The sequence below is a fragment of the Didymella exigua genome (assembly GCF_010094145.1).
Source record: "Didymella exigua CBS 183.55 unplaced genomic scaffold M421scaffold_16, whole genome shotgun sequence".
Lineage (NCBI taxonomy): Eukaryota > Fungi > Ascomycota > Dothideomycetes > Pleosporales > Didymellaceae > Didymella > Didymella exigua.
This window is the reverse complement of record NW_022984790.1, coordinates 121,495-137,150: the sequence shown is the minus strand read 5'-3', so window position 1 is coordinate 137,150 and position 15,656 is coordinate 121,495. Positions and strand designations below refer to the sequence as shown.

Genomic DNA, 15,656 nt, shown 5'->3' with positions numbered 1-15,656 from the left:
AGTCTTCCAAAAGCAAAAGCCACACCCATCATTCACCACAGTTGAACATGATCACAGATCAGTTGCCCGCGTTCGACGACAGATGGCTAGCAAAGTTTAACAAGGCAATCTCTGAATCGCTTCTAGATTACCAAGCCCGACGCGTCTCCGGGCGCGGTAGAGGATCTGATGGCGGCCTTTGGAGGAATAAGTGAGACCTCCTGGCATGTGTTTTGAGCTGAGCAGAATAAGTTGCGACTCTCATTTATTCCCATTTTGACGAGTTTCGTTTAACATGGGCGACCATTGCCTTGCAAAGAACGCGAGGATTGCGCAATGTTTGCGGGTTTGGTCAGCGGTGCGGTGCCGCTGGACGGTATGGCACCATGATAACGAATTCACAAAGCCTATTGTCAAGATTTTTCTGATTGATGCAGCCCTTTGCCAGTGCCCGTTGGCTTTGCGAAATAGGGCATTTCCGTTGCCTGGCGCACCTACTTTCACCACCAGACCTCGAACACCCACCATCGCTACCTTCCCATGCCTTCTTACCACAAACGACACGTCACCATACAACGCAACCAGCGCCAAAACCCTACCATGCCATCAAAGAAACGCGCTGCAGCTGTAGTAAAGCGCTCAGACGCGAGTAAAGCCAAGCGCCTGAAGGTCGCCAAACCTGCAATTCAAAGCGAGCAGGCAGTCTGGGATTTGTAAGAGTGCAATATTTTGTTCAAAAGAGCAAGAGGGGTATTGAATTAGTGTATGTACAACCATCACAAAGAAGCTGGTATGTAGGGTAGTATTCGACCGTTTCACGTATCTCCAGCGCCTTACAAACGCCCGTCCCAATGATGACCTCTTTTTATACACGACAGTACAAGTATGAATGCAGACTAAGGCGAAAGGGAAATGCTCAGTGACTCGGCGCAAAAGTAGGCGGCGCAGCCTCAAGGTCGACGCGCTGCACGGTCTGCCTGAGCTCATTGCTCTTGCGTACGAGGTTGCTGAAGTACTTGTGTGCGACCTCGGCTTCAACTTTGAAATTGCTCGTCTGCTCCCTCTTCTGCTGTAGCTTCTCGACGTTACGCTGCAAACCGATGCGGACATCGTTTGCGGGGCTCTTGAGGGCGCGGCGAATCTCGGAGCTGACGCGGAGAGCATTCTGGTGGGTGTAGTCGATGGCTGAGAGCTGTTGTGACAGCTTGGCAGCAAGACGGTGTGGAAGGGACTTCGGTACTGAGGAGAGAACGTATGATATGCCGATGACGACTGTAATCGCATTAGCGGAATAGTTTTGATGAACTTGCATGATGAAGACCTACCACCAGCGATGACACCAGGAATCAGAAGTCTTTTCAGGTTGTTCGATCCCATGACCTTCGCGGCACCAAGCGCGCCGTCGAGCCAGCCAACACCACCGACTAGCCTGCCACCAACAACACCAGCAACTGTGACGGCCATGCTAGTACCCGCGACCTTCTCCTGACGTTCCCACAGGCTGGCAACGTCAAAGAAGTCCCACAGTTCGATGTCAATGTCCACCTGGCGTGCCAGAGCGTGCATTGACTTCCTGAACATGCGTTCTGGCAGGAACTTGACGCCAGCGTGGACGTCGTCGCCAAGGTGCATGATGCCTAAGTTCTTGATGCCGTTGTAGCCCTGGGCTGCCTGAGTCCGTGCATGCTCTTCACAAAGACGTACTGTTTCTGAGACCTCGTGCAGCATTGAATCTCGCAGATCCTCAGCATATTGATAGGCGGATAGAAGCCCGGGGTACTCGATACCCATGTCCTGCTCTCCAACTCTTGCAATGCATGTGTTCAGGGTGTCGCGCGTGTGGCTATATACTTCCGCTGTGGTATCTTCGACGGTTCGCTCCACCTGTTCACCAGCTTCTATGCGGGACTTCTTCGACTGTTCATACTCAGGTTCGAGCGCTTCGATCTCCTTTGTAAGACGGTCGAGTTCATCCCGCGAGTGTTTATGGTTGGCATCACCCAGGCTGTGGAGGTCGCCGAGAACGTTCAGAAGATAGGTCTGAGCAGGAGCGAGCTTCGATCTGGCCCGCTTCTCCAGCACGAAACGTCGTAATGAGGTCTCAAGGTCACCGAAGTCACGGATCTTCTCAGCTTCCTTGCCCTTCCCCTTCCCCTTATCAGACGGGTCGTCATCACCGTCATCGCCAGGCGGTGAGCTGCCACTCGAGCCCATTGGGATAGCGTTACTCGAGACGAAATGAACAAGCTCACTTGATTCCTTGAAGGTTGCTGGACTGAGACCCGCAACCTGCTTCAGAATCATTTCCTGGCAACGGCGCTGATCGCGAATGACGTCGAAACCGTTCACGACCATGAACATATATGCCTTCTCACGAGCCGCGCTGAAGATGAAGTTCTTCGCTGATTCGGTGAAGTGGTTCGCCGCAGAGACGACAAACACAACCACATCGATCTCCTCTTGACGGGCGAAGACGGCAGTTGTTTTTAATGAGTCAGCATTGAGACCCGGAGCATCGATCAAGGCAATGTCAACGACGCCATTGTTCAAGATCGACTGATCCACATCACGAATATCTTGAATGTAGACCTTGCACTGGGACCAGCGCTCATTGTCGATGACAATCTTGTCTAAGTCTTTCAGGTCGAAGACTGTGTATGTGCTTTCGTTGTTGCGGTTGTAGACGGAGCCAATGGGAACGGCGTGGACCTCCTCCACACCACCGTTCTCCTTGAAGTCTAGTACCTCACAGAATATGCTTGTGCACGGCTGCTGGTCTTCTGGCAGTACTTTCCTCCGTAGCAGAGCGTTACAGAAGGTGGACTTTCCTGCATTAAGATCTCCGGTCACAAGGACTTTGCTCGAGGTGTCCTCGATTCGCTCTTTGATTGAGTACAGGTGGCGAATGCTTTGCTGAATCTGACCGTCAAGGAGCGAGGCAATGGAGTTTTTCTCTAAGGAGTGTACGAGGTCGGTCTGTGTGCGGCCGCCCATTCGTAACTCCAGCTTGAGGACCGAGAAATCCTGCGCAAGCTTTGGTGTGACCAGACGTGGCTCTTCCTTCTGTTTCGCAGCTGCAGCTGAGCTCGACTCGGCAACAAGGTCGTCTCCTATCGACGTGCCGGCGCGGCGGAGAGGTCGTGGCCGTTCGGGCGAGCGTACATGCGGTTCGAAATCACCAATCGAGGACTGTGTGTGATGGATGCCAGGGCGCGGATCACGGCTCTGAGAGGACTTGCGCTCTTTCTGCACGGAGGGGTAGTGGGCTGGCCACTTGAGATTCCTGTCCTGGAATGTCTTCAGGATGTCGATGGTGCCGTGGATGGCACGGCCCAGGGCATTCTTGTTCTGGTTGTATCGCAGCTGCAGGACATGGCTGCGCTGTCGGTCGTGTTCCGGGTTGCCAGATCCAGCGGGCAGTATCGACGTGGGCGATTCCGAGGGCCTGTCCTCGCCAATGTTAGAGTGCCAGCTTGGGATGGAGGTCTGTCCATCATGCATGCTGCCTCCATACCCAGAATCATCGTCCAGCATCGACACCAGACGGGCGGCGGCTTCAGGCGTCGATCCGGAGCCTACTGTCATGTAGCCGGGGGCGCCAGGCACGCGCGGGACGAAGGGGTCGGGCGTGGAGACATTGCGGCGACTCGAGGACGACGAAGACTCCTCCGGCGTGGAGCGGCCGTTGTCGCGGTGATCGTGATTCATCGAGGTGGCTGTGCTGTGTGCGCAGTCCAGTACGGGGGCATGTCGTGGGGGTGTTGTGTGAAGGTGGTGCGGCGAGCGACAAGGAAAAGAAATGTCGTAACGTGATTGATGATGCAGGAAAGAGCTGTGGCGCCCCGAGCGCACGTCAGAGCAGGGATCCTGGACTGGTCGGCCACTGCGAGGCCGTTGACACGTGCCAGCGCCGACTGCTGTGCGCTTTCTTTCGAAACGACTGGCTGTGAGTGCGCTGAGATATGGTCCTGAGCGGTGCAGTTGTTTCAAGCCTCCATACAAGCGCGACAAGCGCTGTTGTCGAGTCGTATCTGGTAGTGACCTCGACTGTCCAAGGCCAAAAAGGCGTCGACCGTAGCAGTAGCGTCGTTGCCTGAGCCCTACCCGCTATCACGAACCCCAGCAACTCCACGTTCACCACCACGCGCAGTCGCAATACGAATGAACAATACACTCGCCGTGGAAAGTTGATCTGTCAGACTGCGCTGTCACTGGAGTGGCGCTACAATAATTCATAGCCGCGACGGCGTGCACCCGTCTCCCTTTATTCGACCCCACGCTGCCTAGCCAGCATGAATGTAGGTACTGTTCGCGCTGTCAATGTGCAGTCATTGACCAATCTAGATCGTAGAATGGGCCTTTGGAAAGCGTATGACGCCCGCAGAGCGTCTGCGCAAACACCAGCGCGCGCTCGAGAAGACGCAACGAGAACTTGACCGTGAGCGCGTGAAGCTCGAGAACCAGGAGAAGAAACTGGTCGCAGATATCAAGAAGAGCGCCAAGAATGGACAGATGGGACCACTGCGTATACAGGCGAAAGATCTGGTACGGACGAGGAGGTACATTCAGAAGTTCTACCAAATGAGGACACAGCTGCAGGCAATCTCGCTGAGGATACAGGTAGGTTGGTAAGGTGCGCTATGCATCCCGAGAGTTGACACAAGGCAGACTGTCCGCAGTAACGAGCAAATGATGCAGTCCATGAAGGGAGCGACCAGTACGTGCAGGCAGCAGCTATGGAGAAACAAGCCTAACAGCATACAGCATTGCTTGGAAGCATGAACAGGCAGATGAACCTGCCAGCTCTGCAGCGCATTGCCATGGAGTTTGAGAAGGAGAATGACATCATGGACCAGCGACAGGAGATGATGGATGATGCCATCGACGATGCTACCGGCATGGAGGATGAAGAGGAGAGCGAAGACGTTGTGAATCAGGTCTTGGATGAAATAGGCATCGACCTCGGCCAATCGGTGGGTTTTTCATTCCTATACAAAAACTCTTCACTGACGCTGAACAGCTGGGAGAGACACCAAATGGGCTCCAGAAGACTGCTGTGCCTGAGGGTAGAGTAGCGCAAGCAGTTGGCGGAGGCGGTGTTGATCCAGTTGATGATGACCTTCAGGCACGACTTGACAGCCTGAGGAGGTGAATCAGGCATTGCGCTTTCTTGACATATCTTGAGCCAGGCTTGATCTGCCTATATTCACCTAGGGCAAGCAGCGATATGGTCGTCGCCAGTCTGCAGGCTGTCATGAAGCCATCTGTGGTGGTAGTGTCTCATACTAGTCTATCTTGAAAACGAGGCTGCTTGCAATCGCTGCTTTCATGCCGTACACTGCTCGATATGGCACTCCATTCGTCAGGGTTTCTCCGCGACAGACTAGGGATTTAGTTACATGAACCAAAATCTAGAATATCCCTGCATTCTCCACACCCTTTGAGCCGGCGAATCCAGACTGCTGATCATTAGCAGCTCCACGCACCCAGAACGAGACCACACAGGGCTTGCGGGCTGCATGCACCAGGAATGCAGCAAGTCAAAAGATCTCGAAACTGCTTCAGGGACGGGTCGTCGATCCACGCAGTCAGCTCTGCATATTTGTAAGGCACCGGCGGGGTAGAAGAGTAGGTGTCGAACATTGCGAGAGAGCGCTTTCAAGCCTCGTCCCCGCACTTCCCTAAAACAGCAGGCAGTGCACGCGCACGCAACACAGCCCGCTCTGCTTCTGCACAGTTCTTCAACACGCTATTCCTATGCTCTATCCAGTCTGAAGTCCTTTCGCCCCCTCGAAACTCCTGTGCAGCATCATCTCGCGCTCTATCTGGGCCGGTAACGCCGACGTCATTTCAAGCACGGCGCCTAACACCAACGGACACCATTGTCGCACGCAACGAGACCACATCTCCTTTCCCATTCACAACTTGACTGCCCGCACGCGCCCCTCGGTCATATATTGCACGCTCCGACCCACAGCGCACACCGTACGTGTACCTAACCAGCTGCCTACACATTTCGACGCACGGACTCGTTCTGATTGCCCCTCTTTGCTTGCCCTGCGTGTTGTCGGTTCGCTTCAAGAGAGCTCGCGCTGATACCTGGGAGTCCACGCAGGTCATTGACGTCACATTCGAACACGCTCAATCCGCCAACTTCGTGAAATTCGCCGCGTGGAGCAGGTTGCTACATCCGCCACCTAGTAACAGAACGCTACCGCGAATCCTTCAACCTGGCAGGTAATAAGCGCCGCAGCTTCTCCAGTAACGGAGGCTTGCTGAATCGCATGTTCGGCACCTCCCCTGGAAAAGAAGACGAAGTTGCTGTTAACGACGGCCCTGCGGTGAACGACCCACGAGGACCTGCGCCATCTGCTTCTACGAACGACCCCGCTATGGGAGGCGCCGGCAATGGACTGGACCGCAAAGCCAGCGATGCCTCGAACCCTAATACAGAAAAGAAGAGGCGGAGTAGTGGCGTGTCGCGTGCAAGGGATATGTTCTCAAGCGCAAAGCAGTCGCTGCACCTAAGCCCCAACCCCAATGCCGCCCCTCCGCCTGGTTCTTCGCCTGGAAAGGCAGAGACGCCTATCCAGAAGCTCGGGAAATCTGACGCTGCGCTCAGCGTCCCCCAGGGCTCGCTCAACAACTCAGCCGGCGAGTCCGCGCCCACACCACGTTCGACCTTCCGAGTCGGTGTAACAGAGGACAAGAACAAGAAGTGCAGGCGGACGATGGAGGACACACACGCATACCTATACAACTTCTTGAGCACACCCGCGCCATATTTCGGTGCTGAGAAGCGAGGTTCGACGTCCGACGCTGGCTCTGTTCAGTCTGGTGCAACGAGCCAGCAGGTTGCCGAAACCGACAACGGGTACTTCGCTATTTTCGATGGCCATGCTGGAACCTTTGCTGCCGACTGGTGTGGTAAGAAGCTTCATTTGATCCTGGAAGAGACAATCAAAAAGCACCCCAACACGCCTATCCCTGAACTCCTCGATCAGACATTCACCAGAGTGGACAATGAACTCGAGAGGCTGCCCCTCAAGAACAGTGGTTGCACTGCAGTCACCGCAGTATTGAGGTGGGAAGACCGAGTTCCGAACGCTCAGTCTTCGACTGGCTCTATTCTTTTCGCTCCTGCCGCAGCGTCAGCTATCAAGAACGAGGCCGGTGAAACAGTTCAGGTGGAGGCTGCAGAGGCACACGCAGTTGCAGACCGGTTACAAAGCGAAGTGAGTCGTCAACGAGTACTGTACACAGCCAACGTCGGTGACGCACGTATCGTTCTCTGCAGAAATGGCCGAGCCCTCCGCCTCTCATACGACCACAAGGGTAGCGACGAGAATGAAGGACGCCGCGTGGCCAGCGCCGGTGGATTAATCCTCAACAACCGCGTTAACGGCGTACTTGCTGTCACACGAGCACTTGGCGATGCCTACATGAAGGACCTAGTCACTGGCCATCCCTACACTACAGAGACCGTGATCCAAGCAGACCAGGACGAGTTCCTGATTCTTGCTTGCGACGGGGTAAGTGAAATTCTCACAAGACAGACGACAGGATGCTAACTAGTGCCAGCTCTGGGACGTTTGCTCCGACCAGGAAGCGGTGGATCTTGTTCGACACGTCCAGGATCCACAAGAAGCGTCCAAGAAGCTCGTGGACTACGCTCTGGCTCGTTTCTCCACCGACAACCTGTCATGCATGGTTGTCCGCTTTGATAACAAGGCTGTGAGGCAGCGCAAGAACGAAGGCACCATCGGTGTTGAGGGCGACCCGCTGACCGCTAAAGGCAACGTCACAGAAGCCGAGGCCATTGTTGCCCAGGCAAGGAAGTCGATTAGCGACCCACAACAGTCGGTTGAGAACGCCGCAGCCAGCATCATTAAAGAAGAAGAGGAGAAGGAGCCAGGGCCTGAGCTGAACATCGAGGCAGCGAAGGCAGCCCAGAAGCATCCTGCTTAGATTTCGTAGGTATTCAATACGTGTGGAGGATTATGCGGCATGGCTGGAATTTCATCTCCTTAGTCCCTCCCATGTATGCATGCTCTCAGATTATAGCTGTACCAAGCCAGGCGTTCTTGCAGAAGAATTGAAACAATTTCCGTGTCGGCCCATACAATCGTTCAATATGTGACTGGGATGCCCCGCGATGAGGCCTGTGCTTGCCGGGCGACGACGTCGTTGCTTGCAGCATCGGAGCTCCGCCGCGTGTTCCCCACGATCAAGGCGCACGCACTATCGACGCTACGCCTGTGAGCTGCACACATCCCTCCATGCGGCTCTGGCTCGAACTTTGCGAGCATCGCAGCAACCATGTCGGGCGATACAGAAGCCCGCCCTAACGATGCCCGCCCGAACTTTGTTTCACCGCGCACGCTGCTTGAGCAGGCGCGCCCGATCCTGCCGCCGCGCACATTCACCGCGCTCGACCGCGAGCAGCTGGACGGCCTGGTATGGACCTGCATATGACATCAGGACCGATGTATGGGGGCTGACCGCTGCAGCGCACGATCCGCGCCTTCCTCAAGGCCAGGACCAGCTATGACGTGCTTCCTATCAGCTACCGCCTCATAATCCTCGACACCGCCCTGCGCGTGCAGAAGAGCTTGAACATCCTCACCCAGAATGGTACGGCGTGCAGCAACCAGCGGAGAACTGGCGACTGACATTTACAGGCATTGTATCAGCACCGCTATGGGACTCCAAGTCTTCCACCTTTGCCGGTCTCCTGACCACCGCCGACTACATCAACGTCATCCAGTACTACTGGCAGAACCCTGATGCCCTGCAAAAGGTCGATAAGTTCCGCCTGAGCAGCCTGCGAGGTACGCCCTGTCACATCAACTAGAACTGCACCTTGACTGATCCGCGCAGAAATCGAGAAGGCCCTCGGCGTCAAGCCCATCGAAACAATATCCTGCCACCCCGACAAGCCCGTCTACGAGGCATGTCGCAAGATGCTCGAGTCACGGGCGCGCCGTATTCCCGTGGTTGACTTCGACGATGAGACCAAGCGCACTATGGTCGTTTCCGTCATCACACAGTACCGCATCCTGAAGTTCATTGCCGTTAACGTGAAAGAGACGCAAAAACTGCGCAAACCGCTGAGGGAGATGAACGTTGGCACATACAAGGATATTGCGACTTGTTATATGGATACTCCGGTCATGGACGTCATTCACATGCTGGTCAAGAAGAACATCAGCAGTGTGCCGATTGTGGATAAGCAGAGTACATGGATCACACAAGGAAGACTGGGACACAAAGCTAACCAAAATAGACACCGTGCTCAACGTCTTCGAGTCAGTCGATGTGATCGCGCTGATCAAGGGCGGCTCGTACGACGACCTGAATCTTACAGTCGGCGATGCCCTGTTGAAGCGCTCAGCTGTAAGCATTGCACCCGCATCACTCCACATCTCTCACGTCCCCCACTTACATCTCGCAGGACTTCCCGGGCATCTTCACTTGTTCGGTCCAGGACAGCATGTCAACAATCTACGACACAATACGCAAATCACGAGTCCATCGTTTCATCGTCATTGACGAGGACTACAAGCTCAGAGGTGTACTGACACTCAGCGACGTGCTTGAGTTCACATTGTTAGAAGGCGTGGACGACGAGTAGTACGGCGACGTTCCTGGACCTGAAAACGCACTCATTCAGCGTGTGAAACTTTATTGGGATGGAAAGATCACTGACTGATCGTCTGAGTGAAGAAGTAGTAGCGGCGCGTGTATGCTAGAGACGCTAAGCATACGCATCACAGGCATGATAAGGCGCATTGGATTGGGAAGGTGGGAATTACTCATATATCCAGCGGAGGCGCGGTTGTTTCTTTTCTGGGGTCTCGGCACATAAATGCAAACTATCTGTTATCACACTTGGCTCTGATGCGTTGAGACCTCCGGGGAAAGGTTTGGTGTCGTGGTTGCAAGCCATATTTAAGATCACACAGGCACCTAAGGCCCAGGGAGGGGCATCAGACGAACGTCAACGTGGTCACATCCAACCTGACACACTCAACCGAATACTACGGCGAGTCGAGACGCTACAGCCGACGAGAACGATGAAGCACATGCGAATACACTCCGAGCCATGGCGAAAGCAGCTCTTACCCACCTTCAATTCTTCCTTCGCAGGTTGAAGAGATGCGAAGATAGGCTGGGTCATTACTCCACGATGCAAACATCCACAATTATTCTCCTCGGAGAAGATACCATTGACTCTGTACATGAAGGACGAAGTTAAGGCCTTCAGGATGACCACCGCCGCGGACGTTTCCACTATAAATGTGCTACTCAACCTTAACACCCACGAATCTGTGGCAGCACAAATCAACACTTTACTGCAGAATATTAGGGACCTGCACAAATATTTTGATTCTGCGACTGACCGATTGTAGTTGGTTATAGAGGATGCCGGCGGACCTTCTGCTCTTGCTCAACACTTCGCGGTATTCGTGTAGACTTCACACTACTGTACAGGCGTCACCAGAAGATGAATCATCGTAAAAAGACGCTTGTAGGATTCCGAAACTTCTTGATTGTTGCTTCTATACCATACTGTATGCTTCCAATTCATGTTTTGCCTTCCAGATCCCTCACTCTACGCCTTACTTGCCCTCAAGCCTATCAAGGCCATCCTGTCTATTTATAAATGTCAGTAGCTCATCAAACAACGGCTGAATATTGGCCTGGTATTCCTTTGCGCTGAACGTCGCAAGATCCTTCTTGTGCATCTGCTCCAGATCATCCTTATCCTCTGCGCTGAACAGGACAACGTCTGCCGCACGAGTCGGCTCCGGGTCGCCTTCAGTCTCTGAGAACTGTGTCATACTGCTGGAGTCATCAGGGATGTTGGATTGGTCGGACGGATTCTCTGATGCTTTGCGTGCCATCTTTTTCTTAGCTTTTTCTGCGAGCTTGGGAGGTAGATGCTTGGCTTTATGCATGGTTTTCAATCGCTACTTTGTGGTATTTGCAGACATACAAAGAACGGAACTTGTTTACCGTATAATGAACCTGCACTGTGTGTCTCGGTGGATGGTGAAAGTGTCTCTTTGTTGGACCTAGTCGGCACGGTGATTGTCTGCTATGCATTTCCTGATGTCAGCGGACATATAAGAAATCAGAGCAGATAGAGTGGTTCAGCTTCGCCGGGTAAAGTTTGAGGAGTCGATATCGTTTTGAAAATTGCAAGGGCTGCATGAGAATGCACAATGCATCCGCTACATCTATTCGCAAAACCTCCAACACTTTCGCGTAGACCAAACCACATTTCACTCAATGCCTAGTCTACCATGAACTCAGACCACATTGCGAGGGAATCTAAAATTCCACTGTCCGCCGTGCTCTGCCCGTACTGCTCAGGTGCGCTCGACAAATCAGAAGAAGCCCTCGCACTCGCACTCGACGCCCTCAAGGCGTTGAGTGAATTACCGTTCGAGCAATCCGCGCACTCACTTCCCGAAGACACATCCTGGTTGATTAAAATAGACGTAAAGTTGAACGAGGCATACAAGATCTGCTCGACTCACCACAGCAACCCCCTACTACCCCGACCGCGCAACAGTGCAGCATCAACCTCAACCGTCTCAACCGAGTCAGCCCACTTCACTGAGCGTTAGAGCAGTCACCTACCACAGTCCGCCCAGTCAGCGGTACATTTTCCGAAGCTGTCCATCTGTTACGACCACGCCCTAAGGTCCACCCCATGTCAGCACCAATGCCTGACGCGCATCCACGGCACACTGCCACACCAGACGCCGACAGATGCTCTATTCCATCTGGAACTACCATCGTCGATCAGCCTGAGTCCCCGCACCTATACATCTCCCGACGGTGGTACGAGGTAGCGACTAGCCGAACATTGGGATCACTGGGCTGCCTTGACACCAGAATTACCCATACCCCTGGCTCCATGTCGCCAACGTCCAATTCACTGTCCCCGAAGTTGATGGTGGCACGTGCAAAGGAACTGCTCAGCCAGCGTTCGAGCAGGATGCCCAAGACACCTGAAGGGGGGAAAGCACATGGCGCTTCCTGCCGGACGAAGAGTGTTGTCAAGAGCCTACGTCACGGCAGCAGAGAGATTGTTGCTGAGAAGTCGCGGGATTGGCTTCGTTTGGGGTACTATTCTGTCTCGGAAGAGCGACTCTTCGATGGATTCGATGGCGAGGCTGAAGACCCAGAGATTTCGATTGTTTCTGATACACCTCGCATCGCGCCGCTGAGGCCAACGTCGAAACTCCTGCCTGATCTCACCATTATCATCCCTCAGAACAACATCGCTAGCGAGTTTTTCGTTGAGCACAACAGCATCAACGCCGGCGTGGAGGCTGATGGCGAGTCCAGCAGCGACGAAAGCCTCCATGTCGCACCTCTTTACCTGCAGTCGTCTCCTATCACTTCAGTGTCAAAGGATGGAGACACCACAGCTGAGACCTCGTTCTACACAGCAGGTAGTGAGACATCCTTCCACTACACACCTGCTACGAAAGAAGACGACGATGTCTTCGCAGCCGAGACATCTCACACCCAGCGTCCCATGACCAACTACACGGCGAAACTGTATGATGCGATGGTCCCTGATCGTGGGTACAAAACCCCGTCGATTGCGTCGACAACAAGTTCGACGGAGCCACTAGTAGATACCCCATCGCCGTCTCGGAAGCTTCGACATACTGCTTTAAAATCTCCTCGAGAAACGCGTTCCGGTTCATTGCGAGCGCAATTTTCAAAGGCAGAGCCAGCTTCTCTTGCTTTGGCTGAGGGCGTACCGAAGATGTGGCAGCTCAACCACATGGAGTCTACGCGAGATCTGCGTGTAGCACCAAGCCTCGAACAGGGACTTCGTGATGATTCCCTAAAGGTTTTCGAGGATTACGCTACGGCAGAGGCGGCGGCAATTGTCCACGTCGAGCCAGACGTCGTTGACATCCGTCGTACACAGACGTTCAAGAAGCTCGAATCGCGAAACCCGGATGTCTCAGATCAGCGACAATGTGATCGTGACATGGAGATCGCTCCCCTAAACATAGCACCCAAGCCCCGTCCTGTCCGTTCGTCATCAGGCATCGTACTCGAGTACGACGTTGCAACGATGCCCACCGAGATCCTTTATACCATCGTCTTCTCCGCCGCCTACGGAGACGCGAATTGCTCCGAGCTGGCCTCGGGGCTCTATGGAGCACTCCCAGAATCTGGCTCTCCGATCACCGAGTGTGTTTGGGATGGGCGCAAGCAGCGGCTGCTGCTCCAATCGCACCTCCTGGAGGAGCTCAAGAACTTGAAGCAGTGCGGGCTCATGCGCGATGATGTCTTCGCTGTCATTCGGGACCAGTTTTTTCCCACGAGTGTTACGAATGTGCTGAGTAGCGAGGATTTTGCGCGTTATATTCGCAGGGCTGTGAACAGGTTCAAGTTGGCTGAAGAGCGCGCCGAGGAGGTCCTGGGACTCGTCATCAACGATGAAGATCAGGGGTTTGCGCAGACGTCTCCAGAGGATGAGGAGTTCTTCGAGCGCGAGCCATTCAACTCGCAGGGGTTTGTCTATGATAATGGCTCCTCTGATGAGCACTATGGGCGGCTAGGATCGTTGCCTTCGACTGTTGGTTCGTTCGAGGGGTGGGAGTCAGAACCAGAGCCGCGAGTGAGCTGGTATTCATTATTCTTTACAAAAGTTACGCGGATGTTCAGCATTGGACACCGTAAGCCGATGGCTTAGAGGATAGATGGTGTTTCTGCCATCCACTCGTTTGCGATGGGCATAAGTTTTTTTCTTTGTTTGCTATTATGAAGCCATGCAGCGAGTCTGAATACCTAAGGCCTATCAGTAAGGGTCATGTGAACGGTGTATCGTAAATTAAATAGAACCCGGACTACCTCCAAGCTGAGCATTAGACTTGCACCTTGACATATTACTGCGAGTACTGTTACAAACAGCCGCCATTGCACACGGTAGCGACGCATTGTTCAAAGTCATTACCGACCCAGCTGGCTTTCGGGTATCATGCAGGGCGACATGTATACCTTCAGACCCCTGGTAATACTTCGTATTGAAGCAGAGTCAGCCAGTGTTTTCGGGTCTGTGATGACAGCGCTGCGGCCGGAGAGCATGTGACAGTTCTGAAGTGCAACCGGTGACGTCACCCACAACAAACGATGGCAAGACTCTCAGAGGCAGGCAAACTGACTCCAACTTACTGAAGCGGTGCAAGATCCACGGTCCAGCACGCGATCAGGGTCTGGAACCAGATCCGCAGATTGCGACGCGGCTCAAACAAGATTGGGACTTGCACCATCACCAGAGACGCGGAGCCGCTACAGCTGTACTGGACTGCAGGGTGTAATTAATTGGCTGATTCAGACGCACAATGAATGAACTGTGCCCCTCGTGTGTAGTTTTTCCGCCAGGAATTACCTGTGCAGCGGGGTGCCTGGCTCTTGTTTGGAGAGCGGATGACGTAGCGCATTCGTCTACCACGACTTCCTCAAGGGCTGCTTTTGTTTAAAGCTCCTGGGCCCCGACTTCAATCTAACGAAACTTAACTTTCACAAGAACAAAATACACACACAGCAACATGGAGACTATTAGCAACATTGCGTCCACAGCGACGACCACCGTCTCGAACCTCATCTATGGTAGCCCGGACACAGCTACCAAGACTAACGAGACCGCCGGCCAGGAGCCAGTCTCCGGGCAGACTGGCAAGGGTACTGTCGACGAGCCCTATGACCAGGGCAACTCCGGTGAGCCTAGCCCTGAACGATCGAGGGCCTTTTGGGTGGGCACGTGCTAACACTAGCTTGCAGAGGTCGCTCTTGACAAGAACACGCCCTCCACCACCGGCACAGGCCTCGAGTCCTCGAAGGTGGTCGAGCCCACTGGCTCCATCCAGAAGCCCGAGGACCTCATCAAGGCCTACAACAGCGAGGCTGGCGATGCGACCACCTCCACAACCGGCACGAGCTCTACTGCCACAGGCATCACAGACAAAGCCGGCGTGACCGATCAGGTTTGGAAGCCCACGGACGTTGACGCCGTCAAGCCTTCAGTCACCGACCCCGCTGCCGCTCCCGAGACAGGCGTTGGCGCTCACACCAGTGCCGAGACCTCGTCTTCTGGCAAGGACACTCTCTGGAGGGGTGTAGATGGCTACAAGGACACCTCGTCCACTGGCCCCGACCCTGGTACTGGTGTCAAGCCCCTCGAGCCCACATCCACATCTACTGGCTCCACAGTCACTGGTGTCGAGCCCACCCGCCTCACCTCTGGTGAATCGACTACTGGTGGTCGTTATGGCGATGTTGACGCGGAGCCCAAGACCTACTCCATTGGCGACTTGACCAGCGGCAAGGAGACTCCTCCCAAGCCGGTCGGCGGCACCACCACCTCTGCCACCACGGCTTCCCACACCGCCCCCAAGTCTAGTGAGTCTGCCATCAGCCCTCCCGACCTGAGCAATACCTCCCCTGGCGACAAGCCGGACTACAGTGCAGACACACACGAGCCCTCGCCTAAGTCCCGCGGTACGTGGACCCACAGGGTTGGCAACGTTCTAAACAAAGCTGACGGTGTAGCAGGTCTCGTTGGTGAGAAGGCTGGCCACGGTGGACCTACGTCTGCCGTCGACGACTCCAAGCAAGGGATTGCGAGCGAGAAGAGT

General features: G+C 54.3%; 7 protein-coding genes across 7 annotated transcripts; 5 read left to right on the top strand and 2 right to left on the bottom strand.

Annotated features, from left to right (window-relative positions):
• Positions 1-706: 706 nt before the first annotated feature.
• On the bottom strand, positions 707-3,789 carry M421DRAFT_421406 (mitochondrial fusion GTPase protein). Its single transcript, XM_033592818.1, has 2 exons — positions 1,305-3,789; positions 707-1,251 (listed from the first exon to the last, which is right to left on the bottom strand). Exons 1-2 carry the CDS (start codon positions 3,685-3,687, stop codon positions 896-898), a joined length of 2,739 nt encoding a protein of 912 aa, XP_033447818.1. The 5' UTR covers positions 3,688-3,789; the 3' UTR covers positions 707-895.
• A 104-nt stretch (positions 3,790-3,893) lies between these two features.
• Positions 3,894-5,424, top strand: M421DRAFT_421405 (charged multivesicular body protein 2a). Its single transcript, XM_033592817.1, has 5 exons — positions 3,894-4,277; positions 4,324-4,599; positions 4,648-4,696; positions 4,744-4,952; positions 5,000-5,424. Exons 1-5 carry the CDS (start codon positions 4,272-4,274, stop codon positions 5,129-5,131), a joined length of 672 nt encoding a protein of 223 aa, XP_033447817.1. The 5' UTR covers positions 3,894-4,271; the 3' UTR covers positions 5,132-5,424.
• Positions 5,425-6,094: 670 nt separating this feature from the next.
• M421DRAFT_421404 (PP2C-domain-containing protein) lies at positions 6,095-8,099 on the top strand. Its single transcript, XM_033592816.1, has 2 exons — positions 6,095-7,511; positions 7,561-8,099. The coding sequence occupies exons 1-2, from the start codon at positions 6,264-6,266 to the stop codon at positions 7,945-7,947; spliced, it is 1,635 nt and encodes a 544-aa protein (XP_033447816.1). The 5' UTR covers positions 6,095-6,263; the 3' UTR covers positions 7,948-8,099.
• Positions 8,100-8,205: 106 nt separating this feature from the next.
• M421DRAFT_421403 (nuclear protein SNF4) lies at positions 8,206-10,098 on the top strand. Its single transcript, XM_033592815.1, has 6 exons — positions 8,206-8,436; positions 8,490-8,613; positions 8,661-8,810; positions 8,860-9,216; positions 9,266-9,375; positions 9,434-10,098. The coding sequence occupies exons 1-6, from the start codon at positions 8,299-8,301 to the stop codon at positions 9,611-9,613; spliced, it is 1,059 nt and encodes a 352-aa protein (XP_033447815.1). The 5' UTR covers positions 8,206-8,298; the 3' UTR covers positions 9,614-10,098.
• Positions 10,099-10,412: 314 nt separating this feature from the next.
• On the bottom strand, positions 10,413-10,940 carry M421DRAFT_393083 (uncharacterized protein; the record flags this gene model as incomplete). Its single annotated transcript, XM_033590039.1, has 1 exon — positions 10,413-10,940. The coding sequence occupies one exon, from the start codon at positions 10,938-10,940 to the stop codon at positions 10,602-10,604; it is 339 nt and encodes a 112-aa protein (XP_033447814.1). The 3' UTR covers positions 10,413-10,601.
• A 698-nt stretch (positions 10,941-11,638) lies between these two features.
• Positions 11,639-14,001, top strand: M421DRAFT_421400 (uncharacterized protein). The gene has a single exon (XM_033592814.1). It carries the CDS (start codon positions 11,702-11,704, stop codon positions 13,712-13,714), a length of 2,013 nt encoding a protein of 670 aa, XP_033447813.1. The 5' UTR covers positions 11,639-11,701; the 3' UTR covers positions 13,715-14,001.
• A 326-nt stretch (positions 14,002-14,327) lies between these two features.
• M421DRAFT_421399 (uncharacterized protein) lies at positions 14,328-14,868 on the top strand. Its single transcript, XM_033592813.1, has one exon. It carries the CDS (start codon positions 14,571-14,573, stop codon positions 14,787-14,789), a length of 219 nt encoding a protein of 72 aa, XP_033447812.1. The 5' UTR covers positions 14,328-14,570; the 3' UTR covers positions 14,790-14,868.
• Positions 14,869-15,656: the final 788 nt, after the last annotated feature.